General features: G+C 36.6%; 1 protein-coding gene across 5 annotated transcripts in view; it reads left to right on the top strand.

Moving 5' to 3' along the window:
* rngo (DNA damage inducible 1 homolog rngo) overlaps nt 1-27338 on the top strand; it is a 91439-nt gene that overhangs the window by 18195 nt on the left and 45906 nt on the right. For 3 of the 5 annotated variants that reach the window (XM_075357397.1, XM_075357398.1, XM_075357401.1), the window contains exon 2: nt 15652-15867. The exons of 1 other annotated variant lie outside the window; for it this stretch is intronic. In XM_075357397.1, coding sequence (XP_075213512.1) covers nt 15652-15867 — 216 coding nt within the window. Of the gene's footprint in view, nt 1-11378; nt 11440-15651; nt 15868-27338 lie in introns of all 5 variants that reach the window. One more of the 5 variants, XM_075357399.1, reaches the window with a different exon arrangement.

The following is a 27338-nucleotide window of genomic DNA, read 5'->3' on the forward strand; positions in this document are numbered from 1 at the left end:
TTACTCAAGTAGCTATTATAAAGAAGCATTGTGTAACTTAAGAAAGGAAATTAAAAGGGATATCTCTCTTGAGCTTAGTAGAGGCATTAGTAGAGAGCATTGGCTTCTTTCTTGATATTCTTGATAAAAAGGAGTACATTAATTTTTTGCTGTATAATTTATTTGTATCTGTTTTTTTTTATGGTTGTGACGAATGAAAAGCATCTGTCGTATGAAAGGTGTCAACCAGAGTTGCTTTCTCTAAGTATCCCAATGTGTTCACTATATATTGGGATGACCAGTTTGCTGTGGTGAATAGAGTGTAAATGTTGTATATAGTCCTGATTATTAGTTACATTTCAGAGGGCTCAGCATGCCTATCTATATATAACAGTGTATTTGGCTCTGAAGAAAAAGCAACAAAATGGGTTTTGTAGCGTTGTAACATTTAAAAAAAAAATAAGAGTTTGCATTTGTTTTGTCTTTTGGGTGAGATTTAAGGCTTAATTAAAGGACTGTTTTAGTTGTATGCATGACCATTTATTGATTTGTTATCTTGACAGCGGCACTAGTAAAGATAGCGACTCCTGAGCAGAACACTTCTGTGTTTTGCAGTTTGCTAAATGTGAATCATATTGCAGTTCAGTGTGGGTTCCGTAGAAAGTTTAATTTTATTTGCTAAGTGATAATGTTAGTTGATGGCATAATTAGTTAGAAACAACCAGATTTTTGTGGTAAACGGAAGAGTATGGGATGACTGAGACTGTCTGAAGAAAAGGTTGAATGTGTAAGGGACATTTCCTGTGTAGTCTAAAAAATCTGTTAGGAAGGCCAGCTGCGAACAGCAATGCTGGTGGTGACAGTACAGAATGTTTTTAGGAAACGCCTACATATGTAACCATATCATTTATAGGTTCTAAAGTCTTTGTGATTGAAATATTGCTGTTTGAAGATGACCTTGTTGATCATATTGTATTTGGTGATGAGTCAACATTTCATCATAGAGGAAAATTAACGCATAACTCCAAGGGTGTCAGGAAATCTCCTATGAACTCTTACAGTGCAAAGGGACTTTCGAAAATGAAATGTTTTTTGTACAATATTCAGACAGCAAGTTTACGGGCCATTTTTTCACTGAAGTAAGCGTAATAGGAGTTTTTGGTCAGATTGTTGTATACACAGCTTTTTCTTCAACTGCAAGGTAGACCAGAAAATTTTATTTAGCAACAAGATTATGCATAGCTTTTCTGGGATAACACTGTACTGAATGGGTTGAATGATGTTTTCTCTAACCACTGTATGGGTCTGCATAGACCCTTTTTCAGAGCTTGTGTGAGGGCCTATAAGGTCACTCGATCTGATTCATATAATCTTTTTCTTTTGGGTTTTATAAACACTTATAAGAAAAACTAGGAGTTGGGATTCATTACTTTAAAGTCAAAGTTAAGAGTTACTAAAAAGCTTTAAAATCCCAATATACTTCTTTTTTTATTTATTATGTATTTTTTTTTTTTTTTGCTTGATGAATTAATTCACCACAGAAGCTTATAAATGGAAATTGAATTGAAACAATATGGAAATATAATTTTTGTAGCATACAAAAAATGCCATGCCTGACTAGGATTTGAACCTGGGAGCCACAGATGTATTTTCTCATGATAAAGTTTGTATTAATTATAAGTAAAAGTTTCTTTTGTGTAGATGTGTATGTTCTGTTTACATTTACATGCAATAGAGGTAGATTTGACTATATTCAAGGAGTATTGGTGGTGTATTTTTAATATCTTGAATATTGTGAGTGTTTTGAATAGTTAACTTAATTTATGAATATAATTATAATTGTTCAGACATGATATCAAGTGTACTTATTTTTAATTATGCTTATAGCTGTGTAAATCTCATAGCTATCTTCATATTCGAAAAAGATAATTACTAAAGAACTTGGTCGTTACTAAGTTAGTTTTTCTGAATTGTCGTTACTAAGTTAGTTTTTCTGAATTATTCAGTGAGTGAACATTTAACATATTTGAATAACTATTTACTCATAAAATAGCTTAATCTAATGTGTGTTAGTATAATGTAAATAATTATAGAGTTCAGTGTAAATATTGTATAACTATTGACGTAAATTATGAATTAACATAAACATAAATATAATTTAAATCAAATAAATAAATATCTAACCTTTGATCAAGATCTCCTTATTAATGTATCCAGCACATTAAAGTACAATGCATTTGCTGATCAATATACCCGAAGCAAGGTTTGTACAATAAATTACATTGATTACACTTTACAACAAAATTTTGATTTGTTTGTGGCAAGGATGTTAATAGCTGAATCTCATAGTATTTTTGATGGTGATTTCAAATATGTAAGTGGTTTTTTTCTATAAGGCATAGTTTTTTGTAATTGCCATTTTTTATTGTAAGAAAAAGGGTTGTGATGGTAGTATAACAAACAATATGCAGTTTCTACATGACTAAAATTTTCTTTTGAATTTTTTGGTGTATTTTGCTGTAGGTACATCAGTTTTAAGATTCCAGCAATAATCAGCCAACATTCTTGATTTCCATTTTCCTTGGTGGATATTTCCTAGTGAAGTGTTCTCTATGTTTGCCACTCACAGCTCCAAGATTGGGGGGAAAAAAACCTGGATGAGAGTAAGAAGGGAATTTTTAGTTACATTATACATCCAAGTTCTTTATTGTTTCTAAGGAGTTCAGTTATAAGTTCTTTGTTGTTATCTGTATTATGGTTTCCAAGGAATTAACAGCCATTTTAAAAGATTTCCTCTCAGCAGCCTCACAGTCATTGAAACTGTCTTCAAATTCAACATCATTCATTATTTTCTTATTTGTGGTCCAACAAATACACCTTCCATTATTTTAGCATCACTTACATTACAGAACTTTTTTTTGTAAAACAGTGAAATCCTGCCCCATCTTGATGCATTGCCTTAACAAAGTTTTTCATTAAACATAGCTTGTAGGTGCAAAGCATAAACCTTTATCAGGTTTTACTTTACTAGTGTTTTACTCACAACATTCTTTTTTCCTACAGTCAGTGTTTCTCTTTTATTTTTGATCTTCATCTGGTACATCTTCATGCATTGATCTGCCCCTATGTTCAGCAGCCTTATTCCGACATCTTTCCTGGTGCGTTTCCAAAAACTTCTTTGGAAGCGATCGTAGACCAATTGTAATCTCAGTCAGTAATAGGGATTTGCCTCAGAGTCAGCCATGCGGATGGTTGGTTCAGAAAGTGGACTGGATTGGATACAAGGATTCCTTTGGGCAGTTTGACAAAAGGAGTAGCGCAATCCACCAGCTTCCAAGTTTAAACACCAGATTTTCAATTAGCACCAATAAATTCATCCCTTTAACATCTGGGAAGCCAAGGCAGCCTGTTGTTCCTTGATGGGATGAGGACTGCAGGCGCACACTAAGGGATCGATGTAGGGCTTTATATCATTTTAATCTAAGACCGACAGCTGAATTACTCAGGACCTTCTGCAATGTGAGAGCTATTTGCCATTGAGTGTTCAGGTGAGCTAAACGGAATTCTTGGATGAATTATATCAAATCATTTTCTTGTATAATACCATCATCTGTTGTATATACAACATGTGTGGATCAAACCATGTGTGGATCGGTACAGCCACTCCAGCCAGTTGGACTGGAAAATGGTGAAAACTTTATTACTGTGCTAGTTGATATAGTTACCACATTTGAAAGATTGTTTGGGGCAGTTTCACTTACATATCATACTGACCTGACTTTGTGAGATATAAATTGTGGGTAGAACATATTCTGTTGGTAATTGGAGACTCGCAAAATGGATTAAACGTACCCTTTTCTTATAATGAAATAAGGTATACCCTGAATAATTCTCTAGACACTTCCCCTGGAAATGATAATATCAGATTCAGTATGTTATCACATCTCCCAGATAGTGCACTATGAAAATTTTGTGTATCTGTAATAAAATTTACTCTGACCAGGTGTTTCCAGATTCTTGGTCAGAAGCACTCACTGGTTATTCCCATACTGAAACCTGGCAAAGATTAATCATGCCCCACAAGTTTTCGTCCTGTCCTTGACCAGTAAGTACCCTTTGCAAGGTAGTGGAATGAATGCTAAACCATCATCTAGTGTGGTGCCTTGAGAGAAATGTTCTAATTGCCCCAGAACAGTGCGGTTTCTGCCAGGGTAGATAGTCTATTAATTACATAGTTCTGGAAAACGGAGTACCCAGAAGTGTCCTAAGTGTTACTTTGTTTGACATAGCTATAAGTAATATTACAAACTACATGTGAAAACCAGTTACGTGTTCTTTATTTCTAGATGATTTTTCTATTTATGTAGCATGTAAAATGTTAGCTCCTGGTGAGAGGGTGCTTCAAAACACAATAACCCGCTTAGAATCATGGTATAAATCTATTGGATTCACATTTTCTCCAGAAAAAACAAAATGCATTTGCTTTTCGAAGTTGAGAGGAGATGTTGACCCTCAACTATATTTACATGGTGAACCAGTTGAGGCATGCACACGGGTTAAATTCCTAGGAATGTGATTAGACCAACGACTAGGGTGGGTAACTCATTTGAAGGAACTGAAGGTAAAATGTCCAGAAATGTTAGACATGTTGAGGGTTCTGTCTAATTTTGGGCTTTTGCCTTCGCTGTAGGTCTCGTCTGTACATCTTGAATGTCCTACGTCTTTGTCCTCTGAACTAGCCAATCGAGTTCGCGGAAGCACGAACCCCGCTTCTAGTTCTGCTTTTACTGATCCAATTCTTGTAAATGTCTCTTAATTCGAGGCAAGTTAAACAACATACCACCAAAACGTTTCTTCGCCACAATGAAATTTAGCCCTAGTTCCCTTAGTAAACTCAACTTCAGTTCATACCCCAGACCTAATGATGGATAACATTCCGAAGACACGGGCCTTGTGACGTTCCGTTCGCCTCCCCCCGATCCTTGCCCTGTTGGACTTTAACGGGAGTCGTCTATCGCCCTCTGACTTTTTACATCTCATAGTAATAAGCCTCGTTGGGATGCCACCGATGCAAATGCCTCGGTAGACATTTATCTAAGCTGATTTAATCTCATCTTTTTGCCTTGTAGGCCTTGTCCGGACATCTTGAATGTCCTACATCGTCTCCCTCTGAACTAGCTAACCGAGCTCGCGGAAGCGCGAATCCCGCGCCTAGTTCTACTTGTTATGAGCCAATTTCGTGAATGTCTCGTAATTCGAAACAAAATAACACAGCATACCAGCAAACATGTTGATCGCAACAACGAAATTTAGTCCTAGTTTCCCTAGTGAACTCAGCTTATGCTTTAATAAATCCCTGACTTAGGTTAATTACGGACTCCGGTCTGGTCTACCAGGAAGAGGCGGATTGACCGCCTACTCCCACTCGGCTCCATCGCAGAGTCCCGCGTGACATTCGCCACAATAAACCATCGTCGAGATGCCTCTAGACCTCGCGGCTGCATAGTGTCCCATGCCCTTCGGCAGTGTAGCCGCATCTCACCTCCCAACGTCGTTTGCTCGTTCTAAAATGCCCTCGTCAAAACGCCGCTACACCATACGGCTGCATGGCATCCCATGCCCATCGGTAGTGCAGTCGCCGTTCCGCCGACAGCTTTAACAATCGTTGACACTTCTTATCTAACTAACCTTGGCTCCCTGCCGAAGCGCCTACCTTCGGTCAATCAAACTGTCCAGGCAGACCCTAGCCACCCGGGTTCCTACTCTATTAAATTCCCTCGGCCGCCCTACGTTGGGCGAGGAATCTAAGGAAGCCAGCCACAATTGTCCAGTCTCTGCGAGTCCTCCAGTTGACCCGCAGATCAAAGAAGTTCACTCTCGCAAGTTCCCTAATAACGCTGGTACGTTCAGCTTGTACCTTGGACAGACATACAGGACATGGTCCACCGTATCATCGATTCTACATTTCGAGCACAAGCCGGAGTCAACCAACCTAAACCTAGCCAAACTATCCCTAAAAGCACCATGTCCCGAAAGAAAATGAGTAATATGTTGATTGGGGGAAACCCAACTAATAGCACGCAACTCCCTAACATTTGGAAAAATACCATGCGTATAGAAACTAGTAGAAGAATCATTCCACCTAGCTTGCCAAGAGTCAAAACCTTGGTCTTCAATTTCCCGCATACTCCCTGACGTTAGAAGGCCTCCCTTCTTTGAGATATACCGCTGGCTAAAATATCCAGGGGTTTCATGCCGGCAATCACAGTGACTGCTTCTCGCGAAACAGTTCTGTAGCCACCGACAACAGCTAACAAAAGAAGACGCTGGGCTCGTAAAAGAATGTCCCTATAACAATGAGGGATAACACATCTCGATTTTCCTCCGAGGGGAGAAGATGATTCCCCCCTCGTAGCGTGTCCGGTCGCTACACCACCCCCTCCGTTCCTAGCCAGTAGTGGCTTTAACGGAGGACATCTTCTCGCCCTCAAACTGATTGCGCACTACAGCTTTCAGTTCAGGACCCGCAGAGATGCCACCGATGCAGATGCCTCGAGGGACATCTGCATCGGTAAAGTTCACCCCGAGATAGTTTTATGTGTTTATGCCTTCAGAAAGAAGACAACGGACACCTGCAGCTACCATGTCGCCCTCAGGAACTAAGCCAGAAGCCTAACCGCGGAATGAAGACCCCGCGCCTAGCACTAACTTTATTGAGCCAATTATCGAATATCTCAGATCCGAGCAAACTACCACTATAACAAAACTTTCCCACTAAAGTTTAACACAGCGAAATTTAGACCTTGTTCCCTTAAGAACCCCGCTTATTACTCGAAATGAGTTTTTTACTGACTCCGCTCCGGTCTGCCCGGGAGAGGAGAATTAACGCCTACTCCCACACAGCTCCATCGCGGAGTCCCGCGTGACATTCACCATCTTTCGTAACCGCAGTCGAAACGCCGCTGCATACCACCGAAGCGCCAGAGACGCCCCGCCGACAGTGTCGTTAGCTCACAAAATGCCCTCGCCGAAGCGCGACCGCACCTCCGGGACAAGGATAACCATGCCCGTTGGCAGCGGCCGCAACTCCGCCGACAGCTTTACTCCAACAAAATAACACCAATTATTCTAACCGAGGCACGCTGCCTTAAGCGCCTACCTTCGGCCAGTCAACTGCCCAGGCGGTCCCTAGCCACTCAGGTTCCTATCACCTACTAAAATCCCTTCGGCAGTCCTGCTCAGGGCGAGGAAGCGAAGGAAGCCAGCAACTATAGTCCACTCTCTACGAGTCCTCCAGTTGACTCGTAGATCCAAAACAGAGTTTACTCTCTCGAGTTCCCTAGTAACTCTGGTACGCTCAGCTTCGTACCGGGGACATATGTGTAGGACATGGTCCACGGTGTCATCGACCCTACAGTCCGGACAGAAGCCGGAATCAACCAACCTGAACTTAGCCAATTTATCCCTAAAGGCACCATGTCCGGAGAGGAACTGTGTCGTGTGCCGATTGGGGGATACCCAGCTAACCGCTTGCAACTCTCTAACATTGGGGAATATACCATGCGTATAACGACCTGTTAAAGAATTGTTCCACCTATCTTGCCAAGAGTCAAAACCTTGGTCTTCGATCTCACGCATACGCCCAGAAGTAAGAAGGCCTCCCTTCTTTGCAACATACCGCTGGCTACGTTCCGTAGCCGAAATATCCACAGGTTTGATGCCCGCGATCACAGTTACTGCCTCTCGCGAGACAGTCCTGTAACCGCCGACAACCGCTAATAAAAGAAAACGCTGGGCTCGTAATAGAATGTCCCTATAACATTGGAACCGCAAACGATGAGCCCAGACGGGCGCAGCGTACAACATAATGGCCTCGCAAACACCTTTGTAAAGAATCCGCATGGTACGGAAATTCAACCCCCAATCGGGATGGACCACTCTACGGACGCCGAAGAAAGCATCTACTGCCTTCTTCGCCACATACTGAAGGTGTTCCTTGAAGAGAAGCCTCTCATCAAGGATAACACCCAGGTATTTCTGAAGGGTGATATACCTAATTGAACGACCGTCCATCACAACCCGCGGATGGCGAGTTGCAGCTAAACGGCCCTTCAAAAACATCATAGTGGTTTTCTCCGCACTGAAAACCATCTTATGCTGAAGACTCCACAACCGCAAAACCCTACATGCCTGTGCCGCTCTGAGCTCGATAATGAGGGATAACAGCTAAGACTGGAGATACTGTTAAATAACCTGATATTCCCTCTGCTACAGGAAACATACAAAAACTGCCATATGAAAACACATGTAGCCTTTTTGAAAGCCAACAATAAACTAAGCAACCAATATGGGCTACCAATATAAAACATACACTAGGGACAAGTGTACAAACACAAAAAAAAATTGACAACTGGACTTATACAACCTGGGAAATTTAAAAATTATGTGTATTTCTTTTATCAAAACTTGTATAGGTTCAGTTTCATGAATTATTAATAGTAATACTATTATAGTTATGGGTTTTAATTTTGGTAATTTTTCCCTTCAAAATAAACATAATTGTGGCTGATGTGTTTAGTTAGTTCTTTAAATAATTAAATTTAGATGAATTGTGTTTTAAAAGTAGCAGACATAACCTAAGTTTTATTTTTGTTCCTCAAAGCACCTTAAGGTGCATCCACATTTGTATCATGACATTATCATAAATACGGTATCATATCACTATGACTGTATCATATCATTATGATAAATGTTATTGCTATTGCAAATGATACTTTTATCAAACTATTCATTCTGTTTTAAATGATTGCATTCTGCTTTTAGATTATTTTTTCATCAGTCTATATACTGTTACATACATAAAATAGAAAAAATAATGTGATTCATGTATAAAAGTGGACTTACCTGTAGATATTTTCATTGTATATGTTATTGATGTTAGTAAGGAAGTATCATTACATATTTTTATATTATATTGTTCCTCCTCCTCTTTGTACCTTTTATATTACACCGTATTAATTGTGTAAACACTACTGTTATTTTTAGATAACACTTTTGTGTTGGCCGTAGTTTTTTATTCCTACTCGTTTGTTTGTAGTCATTCTTGTTGACATGTATATAGTTATTTGTAAACTAAATCCATTAGGGTAATATCTAATTAACATTCGTGGGAATTGATTGTTATGTTGTATGAAGTTGACAGATAAGTTTTATTGACTGTTGGAAAATATAAGTCCCCTTTGAAATTTGTATAAAGAAACTAATAAATTTTCCCTTTAATCCTCATCTCCAAAAATTTCAGTCTTTTGATGTCATAGGTATACAACAGTTAGTAATCGGATTTAAATAATGTTTTTCTCTTTTACATTTCAATCGTTTTACTTATTAGTACTTATTTTTCTTACTCAGCTTTGTTTTGATATATATATATAAAAAATTAAAATAATCTTTTATATTGCATGAGTTTGAGCCTGATGAAATAATTGTTTTCTATAAGACAATTATTTAGTCTCAATCAGGAACTCATCTAGTTAACATGTATATTTAAGCCTCTGCCTTGTATTAGTAGACTCATTCAATATTACATTGTCCTGTTAAATTAAAGTCATTTGCATGTATGCATAATGACATTAACAATTAATTCTAAACAATTACATGTATGAGTATAATAATTGTAACAATTTTAATTGTATAAATAAAGTTCATGTTTTTTTAAAAACAGAACTTGTTGAGTTTTAAATTTAACTTATATAAAAGACCTTATAAAAACGTAGCAAAATAAAAAACGTAACAAAAAATTTGTTTTATTATTTTTATTTGCTTATTTTTGCAACAAAAGGGGAGGGTTGATATTAATTAAAAATGACTACATAAAGTTAAACACTGTCGATTTCAGGTTTACATATGTACACAGAATGTCCAATTGTATTATAAAAGTAAAATAAATATTAAAAGTTGTCTTGTTGATACAGCTGATACATGAATAAATTTATAACTATGGAAACATATATAGCCTATTTATAGGCTATATATATTTAACATACAACATGAACAGGGTGTTTGTGTTTGGATATACCAATATTTTCTTAAAATTTTGAACAAATCAAACTAATGCTTTTGTTATTCTTTTTCTTAATGAACTGTGAATTGTTTAAGATGGAAATTCATGTATATAACTTCATTATAGAATGGAGATTAATGCTAACAAATTATGTGTAGTATTTTACAATTAATGTTTTGAATCTCAGACTGAAAATGATATTACCATTTTCCACAGAATGTGGTAAAACTGATAAAATTAAGTAAATTTGTCTGCAAAACAACCTTTGGGTATTCTGAAATGAATTGACCCTTAGAAAAAGTTGTGAGGTAGAAATAATAGAAACAGATTGTTTTTGTAAGGGTTTCTGTTTTGTTTTTACCGATTTACCTTTTAATGAGTTTTTAAGTTAGCATTTTTTAATTTAAAAAAAATCTTTTTAAACTGTGTTGAACTTTTTTTAATTTAAAATGTATTTTCTGTGTTAGCTTTAATTGTTTTACATCTTCATCTGTCATTTGGGGATGAGCATTTCCATCTTCAATAATACACTAGTTTTCTATTATTTGTAACTTCTTTGGTTTCTACAGCCCCCTTTCATGCTCTCCCTTATCCCCACCACTTACGGATCTTGTTTCTCACATATTCTTTGTTCTGTATACTTCACAGCTTGTAACTGAAACTTATCACCTTGTATTTTTTAAGTATTTTGAACCCATCCTGGATATTACTGTATGTGTTAATTTCTTATCTTGGCCCTTGTAATTACTTCAGTTATCCATTTTAATATTCTTGTAGCTACTTTCATCTACATCAGTATCGACTTTATAATTGGGAGTATTTTAGAGTTTATCTTGCCATGATTTTGTACATTTTTATTTTAATTTCTTATCTCAGTTTTACTATGTAGCAAATGATAATGATTGCTTCCTTAGGTAGGAAACAAATAATTATTTGTTTGCTACTTAAGGAAACAAATGTTGTTTACTTTGTATAATTTAAAGTAAAATGTATATATTTTTAGTACAATTTATTGTACAGTGTATTATACATTGTTTATACATTTGTATAATTTACTTTACTTAAGATAAATTATACATTTTTATTAGTTAAGAAAATGATGTAAAATTTTGTTTACCAATAAATGTTTATTTTTACATAATTTTGGAATTTGTTTCTGCCTATTTTTAACTAAAAAATTGTTGCTTTTAGATCTTTCAACTAGTTCATCTTCTTCATCTGTATCAGGTTTATTATCCGTAGGTAGTGTTTATTAAGATAAATAAAGTAAATTATACAATTTTACTTACTTTTAAGGAGTAAAGGAAGTATTGAAATCATTAAAAATTTTGGTTTTCAGATTTCAATGGAAATATCTATTTTGGCTAGTTTCGGCGTGACATCTGTACGTACGTACGAATGTATGTAAATCGTGTAACTCAAAAACAATTAGCTGTAGAATATTGAAATTTTGGATTTAAGACTTGTACACCTAGTTTTGCACCTCCTCTTCTGATTGCAATTGACTTTACCAAAAATGTCCAAAAAGCTCAAACTCCAAACAAATTTTGATTTTGGACTTTTTCTTAACAGCAGTAATAAGCCCTCAGGTTCCATTGTTATAGCCAAATAAAATTTTAATTAATGAAATATTTAGATCTTACAAGGGGAAGGCAAATCGGTTCTTATCCAACTTCATATACATATATCTTCTTTTAAATTTTTTTTTTAATTTAAATATATTGATTTATTAATAATTGTTAACCTCTGATTGTAAAAAAAATTATTACAATAAATAATACAATAATAACAAAAAAAAAGTTATTAGTGAAATAAAATCTTATGTATGTTTCTTTTAATTCAAAAATTTTTAGAGGTTTATAATTATTAATAAATCGATATATTTAAATTAAAAAAAAAATATGTATATGAAGTTGGATTTGAACCGATGTGTGCATGGTTACGGATCCGAGATATTCTCACACCACATAGCTTCTTGAGCGACGTGAGACAAAATTAATATATAAACTAATATAAAATGCTGATACGGACACCATAAAAATATTTGATGCAAGATGGTGTCCACCATAATTGCATGTGTAACTGTCCACTTGGGCAAATTTATTGCTAACTATTTTTAACTAAAAAAATGTTGATTTTTAGATCTGTTTCTTCATTTAGGATTTTTTTCAGCAGTGCTAAATTTTACAGTAGATGTGAACTTAGATTGATTTATTTGTTTGGAGGGGAGGTGGAACATTAGCTTTCCTAAATATTTCTGAAAATTTGTATTAAATTAAGGTGATAAATTGTAATATCCTTCAGATGGTTAGTTACATTTTTTAAAATGTTTTCTACTGTTCCAAAGTGGTGTCTTTGAGATGTTTTTGAAGTTGGGAATAGGAAAAAGTCACATGGACTCGAGCTGACTAAGGTGGTTAAGGAACTACAGGAATGTTTTTCTTTGCCAAAAACTCATTATCTGAGAGTGCATTGACAAGGAGCATTGTCATGATGCAGCATCCAGTTGTCTTTGATGGCTGGTCTCACATGGGCAGTCTCTTTTTTGCAATCTTTCAAGAATTTCTCATTAAACATTGATTTACAATCTGTCCTGCAGGCAAAACTCCTTATGGTCAATGCCATTACTATCGAAGAAACAATTTTGATTTTTTATTTGCTCATTTTTGCTTTTTTGGGACGTGGTGAGTTTGAAGTGTGCCACTTCTTGCTCTGGGGTTTTGTTTCTGGGTTGTACTCAAATATCCAAGATTCATCACCAGTAATTACATTTTTTAGAAAATCAGGATCAATTTCAATTCACCCTAGAAGATAGTGGCACACTTCGACCCTGTTGTTTTTCTGTTCAACAGTAGGTTTTTTGTGACCAATTTTGCACAAACTTATTTCATGTCGAATTCGTTTGTCAAAATTTGATGGATTGTGGTATAGTTCAAATTTAATTATTCTGCAACCATTCTGACAGTTAATCGCCAGTCGTACCGTATCAAGTCTGATTCATCGAACAATATTGTCACTTTTTGATGTTAACAATCTTCCAGAGTGTAGTGAAAAAAGTGGGGTTTCGAAGCCAAAAAATCATACCTCCCTCAATAGGTCGAATTTTATGTGGTTGTTAGTCCTCTAAACATTACCTAAAACTTTTGTCTGAAGCAGTCATTGATATGACCAACCCTTACGGCAAGGGATGACCAAAATGTTGCTAGAATTGTAAGAAGATGGGGCTTGTCGTATGCTAAACATGTGAAATTTTTTTTTCTTGCAACGATTGTCGTATTGAGTAAATTTGAAGGTTTTCTTAACTTTAAGGTAGAAATCTTTTTATCCTCTACTTAGCACCGTTGAAATCTACCTCCACCTTCTGGAGTGCAAAAAGGGCTTTTTAATTATCTTTATTTACTTTTGTGTTTTGGTAACGTTGGGAATTCGTATAATACATTACTTATATTTTTTAGATAAACAAGCACACTATTTTTATAATGTTGCTATCTCTAGGATAAAATTGTACAGAATAAATACTGTGGTGCATAAATGTAGATTTCTTAAAATATGCCAAAGTAATCATTTGTTCAGCTTGTCAATTGAATCAACTTGATCAATTTTATTATAGGCTGTTATACTGTATCAGTATATAAATTGACAATCCAAGAGGAAGTTTCCGTTATTTATGGTATTTATTCATAATATATTGTTAAGATAAAAGTGTTGTGATTATTGTAAGTTGTTTTCAGCTTTACGTACACTGAAAGTAGTAAACCTTTACTATTTTCAGTATGTACATCATATGATAACAAATGTAGAATGAGATTAAAAAAATAAAAAATCATAATTACAAAAAATCACCTGAAACCATTATGAAAATTTTAAGATTGAGCTGTTAGATGGACAGCTTTCTAACTAAAGCTCTGGTTTTGTGTTTTGTTTTTTCTCATTGAGAAAAAGATATCTTTTTGTCAGGAATAGGAATAGGAGGTTGACAGAATTTTAGCTAGTAATCTAGGTGATAATTATTAAGTGTTGTGTGCTAGTTCTAGATGGTTAGGAAGTTAAGATACTCTCAAGCAATAAGAATTAGCTTAAAGTGTAGAGAAATTAGTTTTCTAGTGACCCACCATATATATAAAAAAATTGGTCTTTTGTAATTTAAATAAAATTTACATTTGTTAAATATATATCTATTGATTTACCATTAAATGTATTATTAATTCAGTGTACGTACAGTAGTGAGCAAATTAATCTGAACATAAGGTATTTTTTGTTTATTTCTATGTTTAGGCTATATTGCTTCACCAAACACTCTTTCTTTAAGTTGTCTGAGTAATGTGAGGAGGTTATTGTTCTTCGATTATTTAACAATTTTCATGTTGTAAATACTGTTTTGTGAAAGTTTATTTTGTTTTTTATTACAAAATCATATTCCTGTATTTTTTATTCTGTGTATCTTGAATATATAATAATGGACAATAGTCCAGAATTGTTTCTCTTTCTGAGCATATCAATACCAGTATGATACGACAAAAATAGCTTCTGAGTGTGGTGGTCTAGGGAAGTGAATGAAGTATTTTAAAATAATTTAAAGAAACTGGTTCCTTTTCACTTCAAAGAAAGGCAAATATGGCAGTAAAATAAAAACTACTCCAATATAGGATCAGTTTTTAGTGAGAATACGTAAACTTGATTGAAAATTATGTGTAGACTTAAATTGAGAATTAGCAACCAGTGGAACAGATATACACATGATAACCGTTATGACTTTTGACTGTTGTAGACTTCTTGCAGCTGGATGGAAAGTTCATCAGCCAGTTAAAAAGCAGCTTTTAACACCAGCAATGTGCAAAAAAGGTTGTTGTGGTCAAAGCACATGCTAACTGGATAAAAAAAAATGTTATGATTTCCGAGTCACATTTTTATGTTCAGAGACAAAGGGTTCCATATGAAACATCAGATTAAAGTACATTACTGCTCCTCTCCAACAATCAGTTAAACATCCCCAGAAAAAAATGTTTTGGAGATGTTTCACATTTGAAGGCCCTTCTTCATTACTTCCAGTAAACGATATGTTGAAAAGTGATGGATATATCACTTTACAGAAACTTAATTTTTATCAAGATTCTGAAATAAAGGTTTCCACACAACTTCAAAACAAATTCCCACAAGGCAATGGATTGTTCAAACAAGATTTGGCACCATGCCATACTGCCAAAAAAGTGAAACAGTTTTTCAATTAACAAAACACTAAAATGCTCCAGTGGCCAAGCAACTCTCAGACTTAAACCCGATTGAAAATATTTGGAAAATAATAAAAAAAAAAAAACAAGACTCAAAAATGAATCAAAATAATATTGGTTTAGTTTTCATGATGAAGAAATCAAATAAATGTGTAGTACACCTGTTGAATTGATGCCAAATCATATACATGAAGTGATTAGTATAAATTACTTGAATAATTAAGTGATCAAGACATTAATTACTAGATATCCACAAATTGTATAGTTATGATTTATTTTAAATAAAGTTACTTTTTATTAAATAACATTGTGTTTGGATTAATTTGCACGCTACTGTAGTTGTAAACAGTTTGTGTATAAGAGTTTGGAAATATATATTTTCAGGGCCTTTGTCAGGGATGGATTTTAGTGCTATTCAGGTGCCTGGAGCAGCTCCATCAACATCAAGAGGTGGCAACAGGTCAAATGCTGCCCAGCATTGGAATAGAGTCGATGACCCTGCTCATGTTCGCGATTTGTTTTTAGCAAATCCTGACCAGCTTGCTCTTCTGAAGCAGAATAATCCGTTACTTGCTGATGCCCTAGCTACGGGTCGACTAGGTTAGAATACTATAGTTTGCATGTTATGTTAACTGTATTCTGTTACATATATCGATGTTACTTAAATTATAATACTTATGAATCTAAAAAATAATTCTTTAATATAAACTAAGCTTTTTCTTCTATTTTATGGGTTAAGTATCTTGTGTTTATCTTATATGCGTCTGATTTTTAAACAGAAATGCGATATAAGTTTTTTGTGCATATCTTATTTAGATGAACTCTCTTTTAAGTTAAGCTACAAATGATTAAAAAAAAATTACAATGTTTCGAGATGTTACTATTTTTTTCTTCTGATTAAAGGTCAAGGTAATTGTGATCCTCATTTACATGTTTATTTATTATGTTAAACTATATAAATAAAAATTTTGAGAATAAAAAAAAAAACCAAGGTAATTGATAAAATATGACATTGTTAGATTCAGTTGACTTGTGGAAATTTTAGTTGTTATAGCCTTTGGCAATTAATTTTGGTGCAGGATGTGGTACGTAGGACACTAGATAAAGGTGTAAACTATAGATCATTTACAATATTGATTAGTTTACATGTTTACAAGTTTGTAATAAAGGAAGAAATTCAAATTCATTAGGTTGTTAAATTGAACAGAACACTTTTTGAATGATCAACTGAAGTTCTAACTTGTTCTACAATACAGCAATACATTATAAGATAAGACCACTGAACTATTCAAATTGTGTAAACATAATGAAAATATATAATTTATTAGTTCTTTGGCCTGATTATGGTGTAAGACCACTGTGGTAACTTAAGTGATGTTATTAATTTGTATGTTTTGCTTCTTAACATTGTTATGAGTTTTGATGAGTAGATTAACTATAATTTCTGTTTATAATACAGTTTATTAACTGTAATATGAAATTACGTAGAATATATTGAATGACTTATCAGTTATCTGACTCTGATACTATTGTCTGTTTTATGTTAGAATTGTGGTTGTTAAATTGGCTATTATGCATACAATGGATATTGGTTAGCTATTTATGAATGAATTGAGGTGATTGCATAGTAATATCTCACAGGAGTTTGTATTATTCATCACTTGACCCATTCTTTTGGTATATTTTACATCCAATTTAATCTGATCAACTGTCAAGTAATAGTCTGTGTACATTATTACAAATAAAATTATGTTTAATTTTCCTCAATTTTCTTTACTGTAATTAACATTAAAATTTAACCCATCAGTGTTCATGTTATGAGATTTTCTATTAGTATGAAAAGCATCAGTTAATAAAAAAATTGTGAAATAAAATGACGTGATGGAACTCATGTGTAATTTATTGAATGATGATAGAAATCGCAAGTACTGGATGCTTAAAAAGTAATTGATTCTGAGATTATAATAAAATTAATTCTTATATAAGTAATAATTGGTAATAAATGGAAAATTACATTTATTTTGCTGAGAAAATTCCATGGTTAGAAGTTGTTTAAAAATAATATTTTTGTACATCCTGATGATCCTTATCATTATAATTAATGATTAATGGATTATAATTACATTTTAAAAAATCCAGTCTTTTGTCTGCATATTTCCCTTAGTATTTTCTGAAGTGCACCATGCGCTTATTCATTGATGTTCATAGAGCTTTTCACCTATCAGTTGTCTAATCTCTTTTTAATGCCACATTATGATACTTAATATAGTTTTTGACTCAAAATAATTTTGATTAGATTAAGTTTGTAATGGTAAAATTAACTCAAAACTTTGAATGTTTTTTGGCCATTTTATCATTTATATATCTTTCATACCGGTACTTGTTTATTTGAATGCGATGGATTAAATCCATCTCATTCGTGTTCAGGTAACCTTGAAGTTCCTGCTTAAGATCAAGAAGATGAACCAGTCTCTGTAGCGGATTGGTAGCATCTCAGCAAGGGTCCCCGGTTTGAACCCCACTCAGGCATGTCACGGCATTTTTCATACTCTATAAAATTCTAATTCCATAATTTCACGCGCAAGCTTCTAGCTTTTTCAAGCTTACATAGTAAATTAATCATAAACAGAAAAAATAAATAATCCATTTTATTAATGGGAGTGCAGTGTACCTTATTCTTGTGTTGGGCTTTTTTTATTTCTGACTCTAAGTACAGAAATTCTTACTTTGATATTTTGCATTGTCAGTGAGAATCACTGAATTTTTGGTAGCAGTTTTCAAACTGCTCCTCTGGGATATAGAAGTTAGTATTGAGATTTCAGTAGCTTTCCAAGTGTTAGGAACATTTCTTCATTGAAATTTAAACTGATTGTGAACAGAATAAACTTACTTAAACTTACTGGCCCTCGTAATGTATCTCTTCCGATGTTTCTTTAGTCTTTTCACTCTTCTCCTTCCTTTCATACATTGTTTTTCTTCTTTCTTTTGCTCTGTATTTTTTTAAATAAGATAGTTTCTTGAAACAACTAAGTTGCCTGTAGACATTAAATTCATGGAGAATGATCGCCATTCATCATGTACACCATTGATTCTCTAACTTTTTCACCCACCACCCACATTAAGAATCAAAAATTTCTAGTGCACCCCAAAATTTTTAAACTTACCATCTATTAAAAATAATAATTACAGTTGTTTTTAAGATGCGCTCTTAAAAACAGAAATGTAGTTATTGTTTTTAAACGTGGCATATGCTATTTCTGAGTTGAAACTTACATTTTAAATGAGAGCAATTTAACCCATATTTAGTCGTATTTGGAAGTATTTTTATTAGAATTGCTTTGAAATAAATTAAAATTGTATCTATATAGTTATATAACAATAATGATAGCATATTCAAATAACAGTACAGTAATTAAAACAAAGCTTTCAGTTGAAAAATTCACTTACACTAATGTGAAGGATGAATCTGATGTGCTTTAATGAGTTTGTTAACATCAGGCTCGAATTTACTTAAAAACAGCCGTAAGTCACCGTGTTCAGTAACATGCAGCCAATTTCTCTTTTTGGTTAGCAACATTGCTGCAACACTAAATCCATGTTCACACAAATATGATGACAGGAATGCTATCGACCAGGAATTGTTAAACAATCGACCATAATCCAGGATACAGTTGCGGGATTGGCTTTTGCAGCCAAAATTCTTGGTAGCCATTCTTGAATTTTATTTTTATTTTTTCATTTGTTGTTTGTTCTATAAGTTGTTCTTCTAATTGGGATGATCCTGCTTTGTTAACATTTGAAAAAGGATCCAACACAGAGTCTGGTATGTCCATATTTATAATGCTCTGGAATCGTTCTTTGAAATCACTGTAGAGGTCTCCAAGTGTTGGCAGTAAACAAGCAAATTGTTGTGGTTGAAAGATACTGCTGAAAAATTAGGGAAGCTACTAAATTCATGTCTGTCAATATGTCTCTTGTATAATAGTAGCAGTTTGGCTAGCAAGGCAGCAGCGACATTTTTTATTTTAATCAAGTTTAAGTCGTTGCCTTGAAACTGGAGATTAACATCATTAAACAATTATATAGGTCTGTCAAATATGCAGTATCATTATTTGATGTAATGGGGTTGTTGCACAACTCTGTGTCTTTGGTTTCCAGGAAATCTATCGGAGTCAAACAGATTGTAAAATCGAGTCAGACAAGCACCTTTTGATTGCCAGTGTACTTCTGTGTGAAGCAGCAAGCAGTTGAAATTTTCATCATTGTCAATGCAAAGCTGACTAAATAATCTGTCATTTAATGAGTTGCTTCTGATTTTATTAACTGCTCTTATAACGTATTGCAGACGTTCACTCAACTAAATGTTGGCGATGATGAATGATGCAATGTACAGCAAGCACGTCTAGAACTTTATTTTTTAAGTTTGCTATGAAGCCTGTCATAGCTGGAGCACCATCAGTAGAAATTGACATAATATTCTTCAAAAGAATTTCCTTTTCATCATAAAATGTTTCCAGTGTATTATATATGGTTTCTCCGTTTGCATCAATCTCTAAATTTATAGCCAATAATAGTTCTTGATATATTTTCTCATCTTTGATAAATCTCATGTATGACAACTACAGTGCGTCATTAGTTGGTAAAGTGGTCTCATCCAACTGAATTGAAAATTAGCAAGTCTTAAGATGATTGCATAATGATTCTTTGACGTTTTCAGCCATCTCATCAATTTGTCTTTGCACAGAACTAATGCTCAAAGGAATTTTTTGGGTAATATCTACTACTGGTTAATAGAGCATAGTGGTTATTACTTCTTTTATTGCGTGTAAAATTAAATCTTCCACAATCGTGTGTGGTTTGCCTGTTTTAGCAATTAACAATGAGATATTGTACGAAGCTCTAAGTCTGTTATCATCTTGTTTGGAAGCCGCTGAAAAAAGTTTTGATATAGTTGGATGAGCTACGAGGGTTTTTTTTTTTAATGTCCGATCAGTCATGAAATTAAAATCACAGTGAAAATATAAAAAATTTTTTATTTGTAACAAGTACTTACATAGTTAACGCTATTTCTCTACATAGTCACCACTCCAATCTAGACATTTTTCATAGTGTGGTATCAACTTTCCAATACCCTCATCATAGAACGGTGCCACTTATGTTTTCAGCCGTGTTTCTATGCTGGTCTGCAGCTCGATGTCTGTGCCAAAATGTTGTCCTCCTAGCCAGCGTTTCATGTGAGCAAAGAAGTGAAAATCGGATGGAGCTAAGTCCGGGGTGTATGCTGGGTGATCAAACACTTCCCAATGAAAACGCTGCAGGAGCTTCTTTGTTACAGCTGCAGTGTGCGGCCGAGCATTGTCATGGAGAAAGACAATGCCTGATGACATTCCTCTCTGCTTATTCTGAATTTCCCTTCGTAGACATTGAAGAATTACGCAGTATGGGGCTGCAGTGATGGTTGTGCGACGTTCCATGAATTCCACCAAGAAACTGCATTTCGGTCCCAGAACACAGTGACTTTCTGTTGGAGAAGGTTCGCTTACACTTCTTTGGTTTACTGGGAGAATGAGAATGCCTTCACTGTTTGGATTGTTGTTTTGTTTTTTCAGTTTTGAAATGGACCCACGTCACGTCCTCTGTGACAATTTTTCAATTTGAAAAAGTTTTTTTTGACAAATAAAAACGATTGGTGATTATGGATTTGTGGGATTTTCGATAAATTCTTGTTTAATATATGCTGCACTGTACTGCCATTTCTTCTTTCTTGGTTCTGTTATGGTTTTGAATTCACAAATATGTGAGATGTGAATAAAAGATTGACCTCAAATAAACCTGCTATAGACTGCATGGGAAAATTACTATGAAAATAAAATAAATAATTACCGCCTTTATGTAGGATTTGAAATGCAACACATAACTGATAGGAATAAACATGCAGTTACTTGTTTACCGCATGTGATAATTTGTACCGAGCAAGTTAGAACAAGCACCGATAATCCTGTCAATTCATGCAGGATTGGACAAATTGTGTTTAACTCGTACAGTTTTAAAGTCATATAAAAATTGACTTAAGCATTGATGACTTAATCATTTTAATACATGATTGAGAAATGCTACGTGATTTATAAACTAAGTGGCATTTTAAACAGGATGACGTAAGTTGTAATTTAGTATAAAAATATATAATATCCAATAATTGGTTTGTTTATAATTGGTGTTCAAAAATAAATGATTTTTTTTTTCTACTTTTTTCCTTCATTTCTTCGTTGATAATTGAATAATAATGCTTTGTATATAATAATAAATACTCATTTGTTTTGACATATTTATTATAAGTAGTTAGAATGGCATTTGGTGACTGTGACCGCTACACAGCACAAAGAAAGGTTTGAACTTGGGTTGGTAAAGTGGCTGTTCACAAAGAATATAAATCTGTTTTGTTTTTTTATTTTGTACTAGTGCTAATTATACACTGGTATAAAAAATAAAGGGACACCTATATACTATAATAAAAATGACTGTGTTCAAACTGTTTTAAACTTTGCAACCAAACGGTTTAGAGAGACAAATAAAAACAGAAAGTAAAGCTTGAATACTCTACTTTTTGACAGTGCACTTCGATTTCAAAAATTATCTAATTAAAAAAAAAAATCAGCGAGAAGAAAAGTTTTAAAAATCTGAAAAACATTTCCTTTTATTTGATCGAGCACATAGGGGAAACAAATTTTTTTCAATAAACTGCATTAAAATCATTTGAAAGCTTAAGAATAGCTTTAATTTCTTTTTTTGTATGTCACTATGATTTTTCTGAACCAAAATATTCCACTTTAAAGAGAAAAGGCTATTTTTTTTTTTTATGCTGCATCTCCTGATCTAAGCAACGTATTGATACAAATAAATATGGAATATAAATGGCTTTTATCTAGCTTTAATGACAGATTGTGAGGTTTTTAATTTAGCGTTGCAGTTTTTGGATTTTGTTCATTTTATGATGAGACTGTAACAATCTTTATGTTCTTGAATCCTTGAGACTGTAGCATGATCTTCAGTTAAGCTGAGAGCAGGTTATACATGTTCGGTGGTGTTAACATTCAGGGAGGCTGCTAGATTAACCTCATCCAGCAGGCTGCTGGTGGGCTGGCAGTCCTGCCAAGTAGCTCTTCGGTATCCAGATGTGACTTGTTTCTGCTGCTGGGAGCATGGACACCCTGTGGCACAATGTACGGGGCCGGACCAGAGCAGGAATTGCTTTAACTGTGGCACAAGTGGGAAGGGTTGTGCAAATAGGCCAAGTGCGTGGCCTGTGGAGAGACAGGACATCGGAGGGAGGTCGAGACTGCAAAAAGTCTAGAAAATGAAATGTTTGCAGTTAAATACAAACAGGAGCCCGATTGCTCATGACTTGGTTTGGCAGGTGTCAGCAGTCAGCAACATCCCCAAAGGGGAGTCTTATTCTTTAAGACTTTGGGGGTTGGCGTCCCCACGGGCCTGGCCTCTGCAGCTTTTCTTCCCACTACACACTTAGCTGCAGAATACTTTTCGCTATACACGTATGCTACACCAGGTACACCACATGACTTGCAACATATACATTTACTCGGCTACACAACAACAACCTACACTGATATTTCTTACATTTACACTCGGTGGTGTTGCGACATCTTACGAAACGCAACCGTAACCCAAGGTGGGAACAAATCGTGCCGATGGGTGAATGGCTCTACGTAGTGAGTCTCGAACGATGTCCTCTGGGCACCAGAGCAAACCCAGTTGTATTTAGCTGTAGCTCCAGTACGCGTGCGCTCTGCTGGAGTGGTCTATTGAATCGCCGGTTCTCGTGGGACCAAAATTTCAGTTCCTACAATGATGGTTGGTGGTCCATCTGAAAAACCACCACTTTAAGTCTTGTGGCCACACTACAACATCTTGTTCGAGGTCAGAGGTCTGTGCCCGATGGGCTACTGAAGGCCACAATGACGCTACCTGCGAAGAAAGAGAAAAATGTGCGAACTGCAATGGTTCGCATACGGCTCGCTCCCGAGATTGCCCGACTTTTAAGGAAGAGAAGGTGATTCTCAGGATCTGTACTGAACAGAAACTATACTTCCCGGCTGCACGCAGGGAGTACAGGAAGGTGGTTAACTCATGGAACGTCGTTCAACCTGATGTGTCCTTCGCCACTGCTGCGTCAAAACAGACTACTTCACCTGCTCATACTCCACAGTGCGGATCCTGCACGGAACTTAAGAAGCTCGTTCAGATGCTTTCTGATCAGGTTGGTTCGCTTACGGCCACTATTTCCGGGCTGACAAGGATGAGTGAGAAGTCCTGCGTTGCGATAACTGAACCCAGCAGTGTGGTCCGTAGAAAAGTTCCCACTCCCAAAGTGCTGCCGACAGACACTGCTTCCGGGCTGACAAGGGTGAATGAAAAGTCCTGTGTCGCAATAACTGAATCCAACAGTGTGGTCCATAAAAAAGTTCCTGCTCCCAACTTGCTGCCGGTACGGGAAGAGGCTACCGCAGACGACAGTAAGCCGACTAACAAGAAGGTCCCCACGAAAGTGACCCGCATGGCCACCCACTCTGGGATGTCAGTAGCGACATCCCGTTATCATAAATCTCCTCCGCCGTCACCCCATATAATATACTGGAGGATATGGTCGAGGAACCTCCCGACCGAAAGGCGTCGGAGTTATCTAAGGTAAAGAACACAAAAAAGAAAAATAGAATCACGTACAACTGAATTCTGTATAGTTTCCTGAGTATATTTATTATGTTTATTATTATTATATTTATGTTTTTTACTTTATTTTACTTTTATGAACATTATTCAGTGGAATGTTCGAGGTGTACGGTCCCGCATTGCAGATGTTGGAGTACTGGCGCAGCTGCATGATCCGATTGTCATGTGTTTCCAGGAGACTCATCTTCTGCGACATGACCCGATCGCACTCAGGGGATACTTTTGTGAGAGGTTCGACTGTGTAGTGGACGGTTGAGAAGAGTGGTGGAGTGGCTATTTTCATGAAGGATGAGGTATCGGCTACAAGGATTCGACTGACCACTCTCGTTCCTGCTGTTGCAGTGAAGATCTCTGTCCCCTTCAAGTTGCATATCTGCAATCTATATCTCTCGCCGAACACTGAGTTCAGTGCTGTGGATATCTCAGACCTCCTCGCACAAATACCATCTCCATCATTAATAGTGGGAGACTTCAATGGCCACCGTGTTTCTTGGGGCTCGACTTTCTGCTCCACTCGGGAAAATATAGTACACAATGTAAGACAGGACTTAGACCTTTGTTTGCTGAACGATGGGTGTCGTACATTCATGTCTTTATCATCTGATACTATGTCTAATATCGATCTCTCCATCTGCTCGCCGGCTTTACTCCCTCGTTTTGGTTGGTCTGTTTGTGACGATTTTCATGGCAGCGACCATAAACCGATTGTTCTTCGTTTCGGTGTGGACCACGAGATTCGGAGAAGGCCACGGACGTGGATTGTTGTAAAGGCGAATTGGGATGGATATCGTACGGCCTTCCAATCGCAGTGTGATGTCGGTGCGGGCGTCCTTGAGCATCTTTCCTCTCTTACGTCCAAAATACTTGAGACTGCCAGCAGATATGTCCCACAAATATCGGGCAATCCTAAACGTCCTTCCGTTCCGTGGTGGAATGATGATTGCAAGTGTGCTATTCGGAATCGACGGCGTGCTCTACGCAAATTCAATAATCGACCTACAACTGAACATCTAGATATGTACCGCAGAACTAGGGCGGTGTGCCGTCGGATCTTCTTGACCGCTAAGAGGAATTCGTGGACGAAGTATGTGGACTCCATCTCACGTACTACTCCCTCATCTACTGTGTGGAGAAAAATCCATGCTATTTTCCGGTCGCCAGGGCATACTATTCTCGGTCTCGTCAATGCGGGGGAACTCCTTACATCATCTTCGGCTGTAGCAAATGCTTTAGCGAAATCTTTCCGTTCGGTGTCTCTCACCTCCTCATATAGTAACGACTTTCAGAGGTACAAAGCACGGATGGAAGTGATGGCATTGAATATTGGTGTTTCGGTTGGTGAATTGAACACTCCATTCTTACTAAAAGAATTGTTACACGCACTTAGGAACTCGCGTGACACTTCCCCCGGACCGGACAACGTTCGCCTTTGTATGCTTTTGCGCCTTCCTGACTCAGCACTACAACATCTTTTGAGTATTTACAATGGTTTATTCTCCGGACAAGTCTTTCCGCCTGACTGGTCGGAGGCATTTATTATACCAGTACTAAAGCCTGGCAAAGAGAAAACCGATCCCTTAAGCTACCGCCCTATTTCTTTAACAAGTGTATTGTGTAAAGTATTGGAGAGGATGGTGAACCGCAGGCTTGCGTGGTACTTAGAAAAACATGGCTTTCTTTCTTCGGAATAGTGTGGTTTCCGACATGGGAGATCTTCCATTGACCATTTGGTGCCGATGGAGACAGCCATACAAAACGCCTTCCTGAACCACCAACACCTCGTTGCTATCTTTTTCGATATAAAAAAGGCGTACGACACGGCCTGGCGACGTGGCATACTAAACACCCTTCGGAGGTGGGAGATCACTGGCAACATGCTTGCTTTTATCCGGGTATTGTTGAATCACCGGACGTTTCGTGTTCGTGTAGACGATTCACTTTCAGACAGTGTCGTCTCAGAAAATGGGGTACCGCAAGGTAGTGTATTAAGTGCCACCTTGTTTTCTGTGGCCATAAACAGCATTACCACTTGTGTACAGGCTCCTGTCTCTTGTTGTCTTTTCGTTGATGATTTTGTTATTTACGTTGCGAGCCGATCTACACCCACTGCGGAGCGACTGATGCAGAACACTATATTTCGCCTTGAGGCTTGGTCAGGGACTACTGGTTTCACATTTTCACCCGACAAGACGAAATGTCTTGTCGGCTACGGAACCCTTCTAATCCGCGGGTTTTTCTGAACAGGGAGCTTATTGCTGTCTCTACTTACGTCAGGTTTCTGGGTTTGCTTTTTGATAGCCGTCTTACTTGGGTCACACATATGAGGGATTTGAGGACAAAGTGTTCCAAACTTTTGGTTATGATGCGGGTCCTAAGTAACACCAATTGGGGGGCCGATCGGTCATGTATGTTGCGTTTTTACTACTCCCTTGTTCGTTCCCGTTTGGATTACGGTTGTGTCGCCTATTCTTCAGCTCGTCAAACCGTACTTAAGATGCTGGACGGTGTACATCATTCTTTCCTTCGGCTTGCCACAGGTGCGTTTATATCGAGCCCTATCGAAAGTTTACTTGTAGACAGTGGCGAGCCATCACTTTAGGAAAGACGTGACCAGCTCTTGTTATGTTATTTTGCCCGTCTCAGCGGACAGCCGAATCACTCAGCTTTTGACCCAGTTCTTAAGAATCCTAATTTGAGGAAGTATGAGGACCGTCCACGTTGTACTGCGCCTGTGGGTGTCCGTACACGACGTCTGCTGCAGCGTATGAATGTTGGCACTCCGTCGTTCTTTCTATCATGTCCGTGCTCGAATCCCCCGTGGAGAATAAACCATATAAATTTTACGTTTAATCTTACAACGTATGATAAACAATCAACGCCACCTATTGTTTACCAGCAGGTGTTCCAGTTTCTCCTCACCAAGTCGAACCCAGACGTGGTGGTATAGACTGATGGGTCGAAGCATGACGTTAACGTTGGTTGTGCTTTTGTTTTCAATGAACAGACTTATATGTTTGGCCTACCCGGTGTTACGAGTGTGTTCACCGCGGAACTACTCGCTGTGAATAGGGATCTAAGTATTGTTGGCCCTAATTATAGGAACATTCTTATTTGCAGTGACTCGTACAGTGCTCTCCAGGCGTTGGAAAACCTTTATTCCGGACATCCTGTCGTCATTGGCATTCATGATAAAATCGCTGAGTTAGAAAAACGAAACAAGGGGGTAGGTTTTTTCTGGATCCCTAGCCACGTTGGGATTCTTGGTAATGAGAGGGCGGATTCTGCTGCGAAAGATGCGTGTATTCAGCCTCCTTTCACCACCCGAG

Source organism: Lycorma delicatula, chromosome 2 (assembly GCF_047948215.1).
Source record: "Lycorma delicatula isolate Av1 chromosome 2, ASM4794821v1, whole genome shotgun sequence".
In the NCBI taxonomy this organism is placed as follows: domain Eukaryota; kingdom Metazoa; phylum Arthropoda; class Insecta; order Hemiptera; family Fulgoridae; genus Lycorma; species Lycorma delicatula.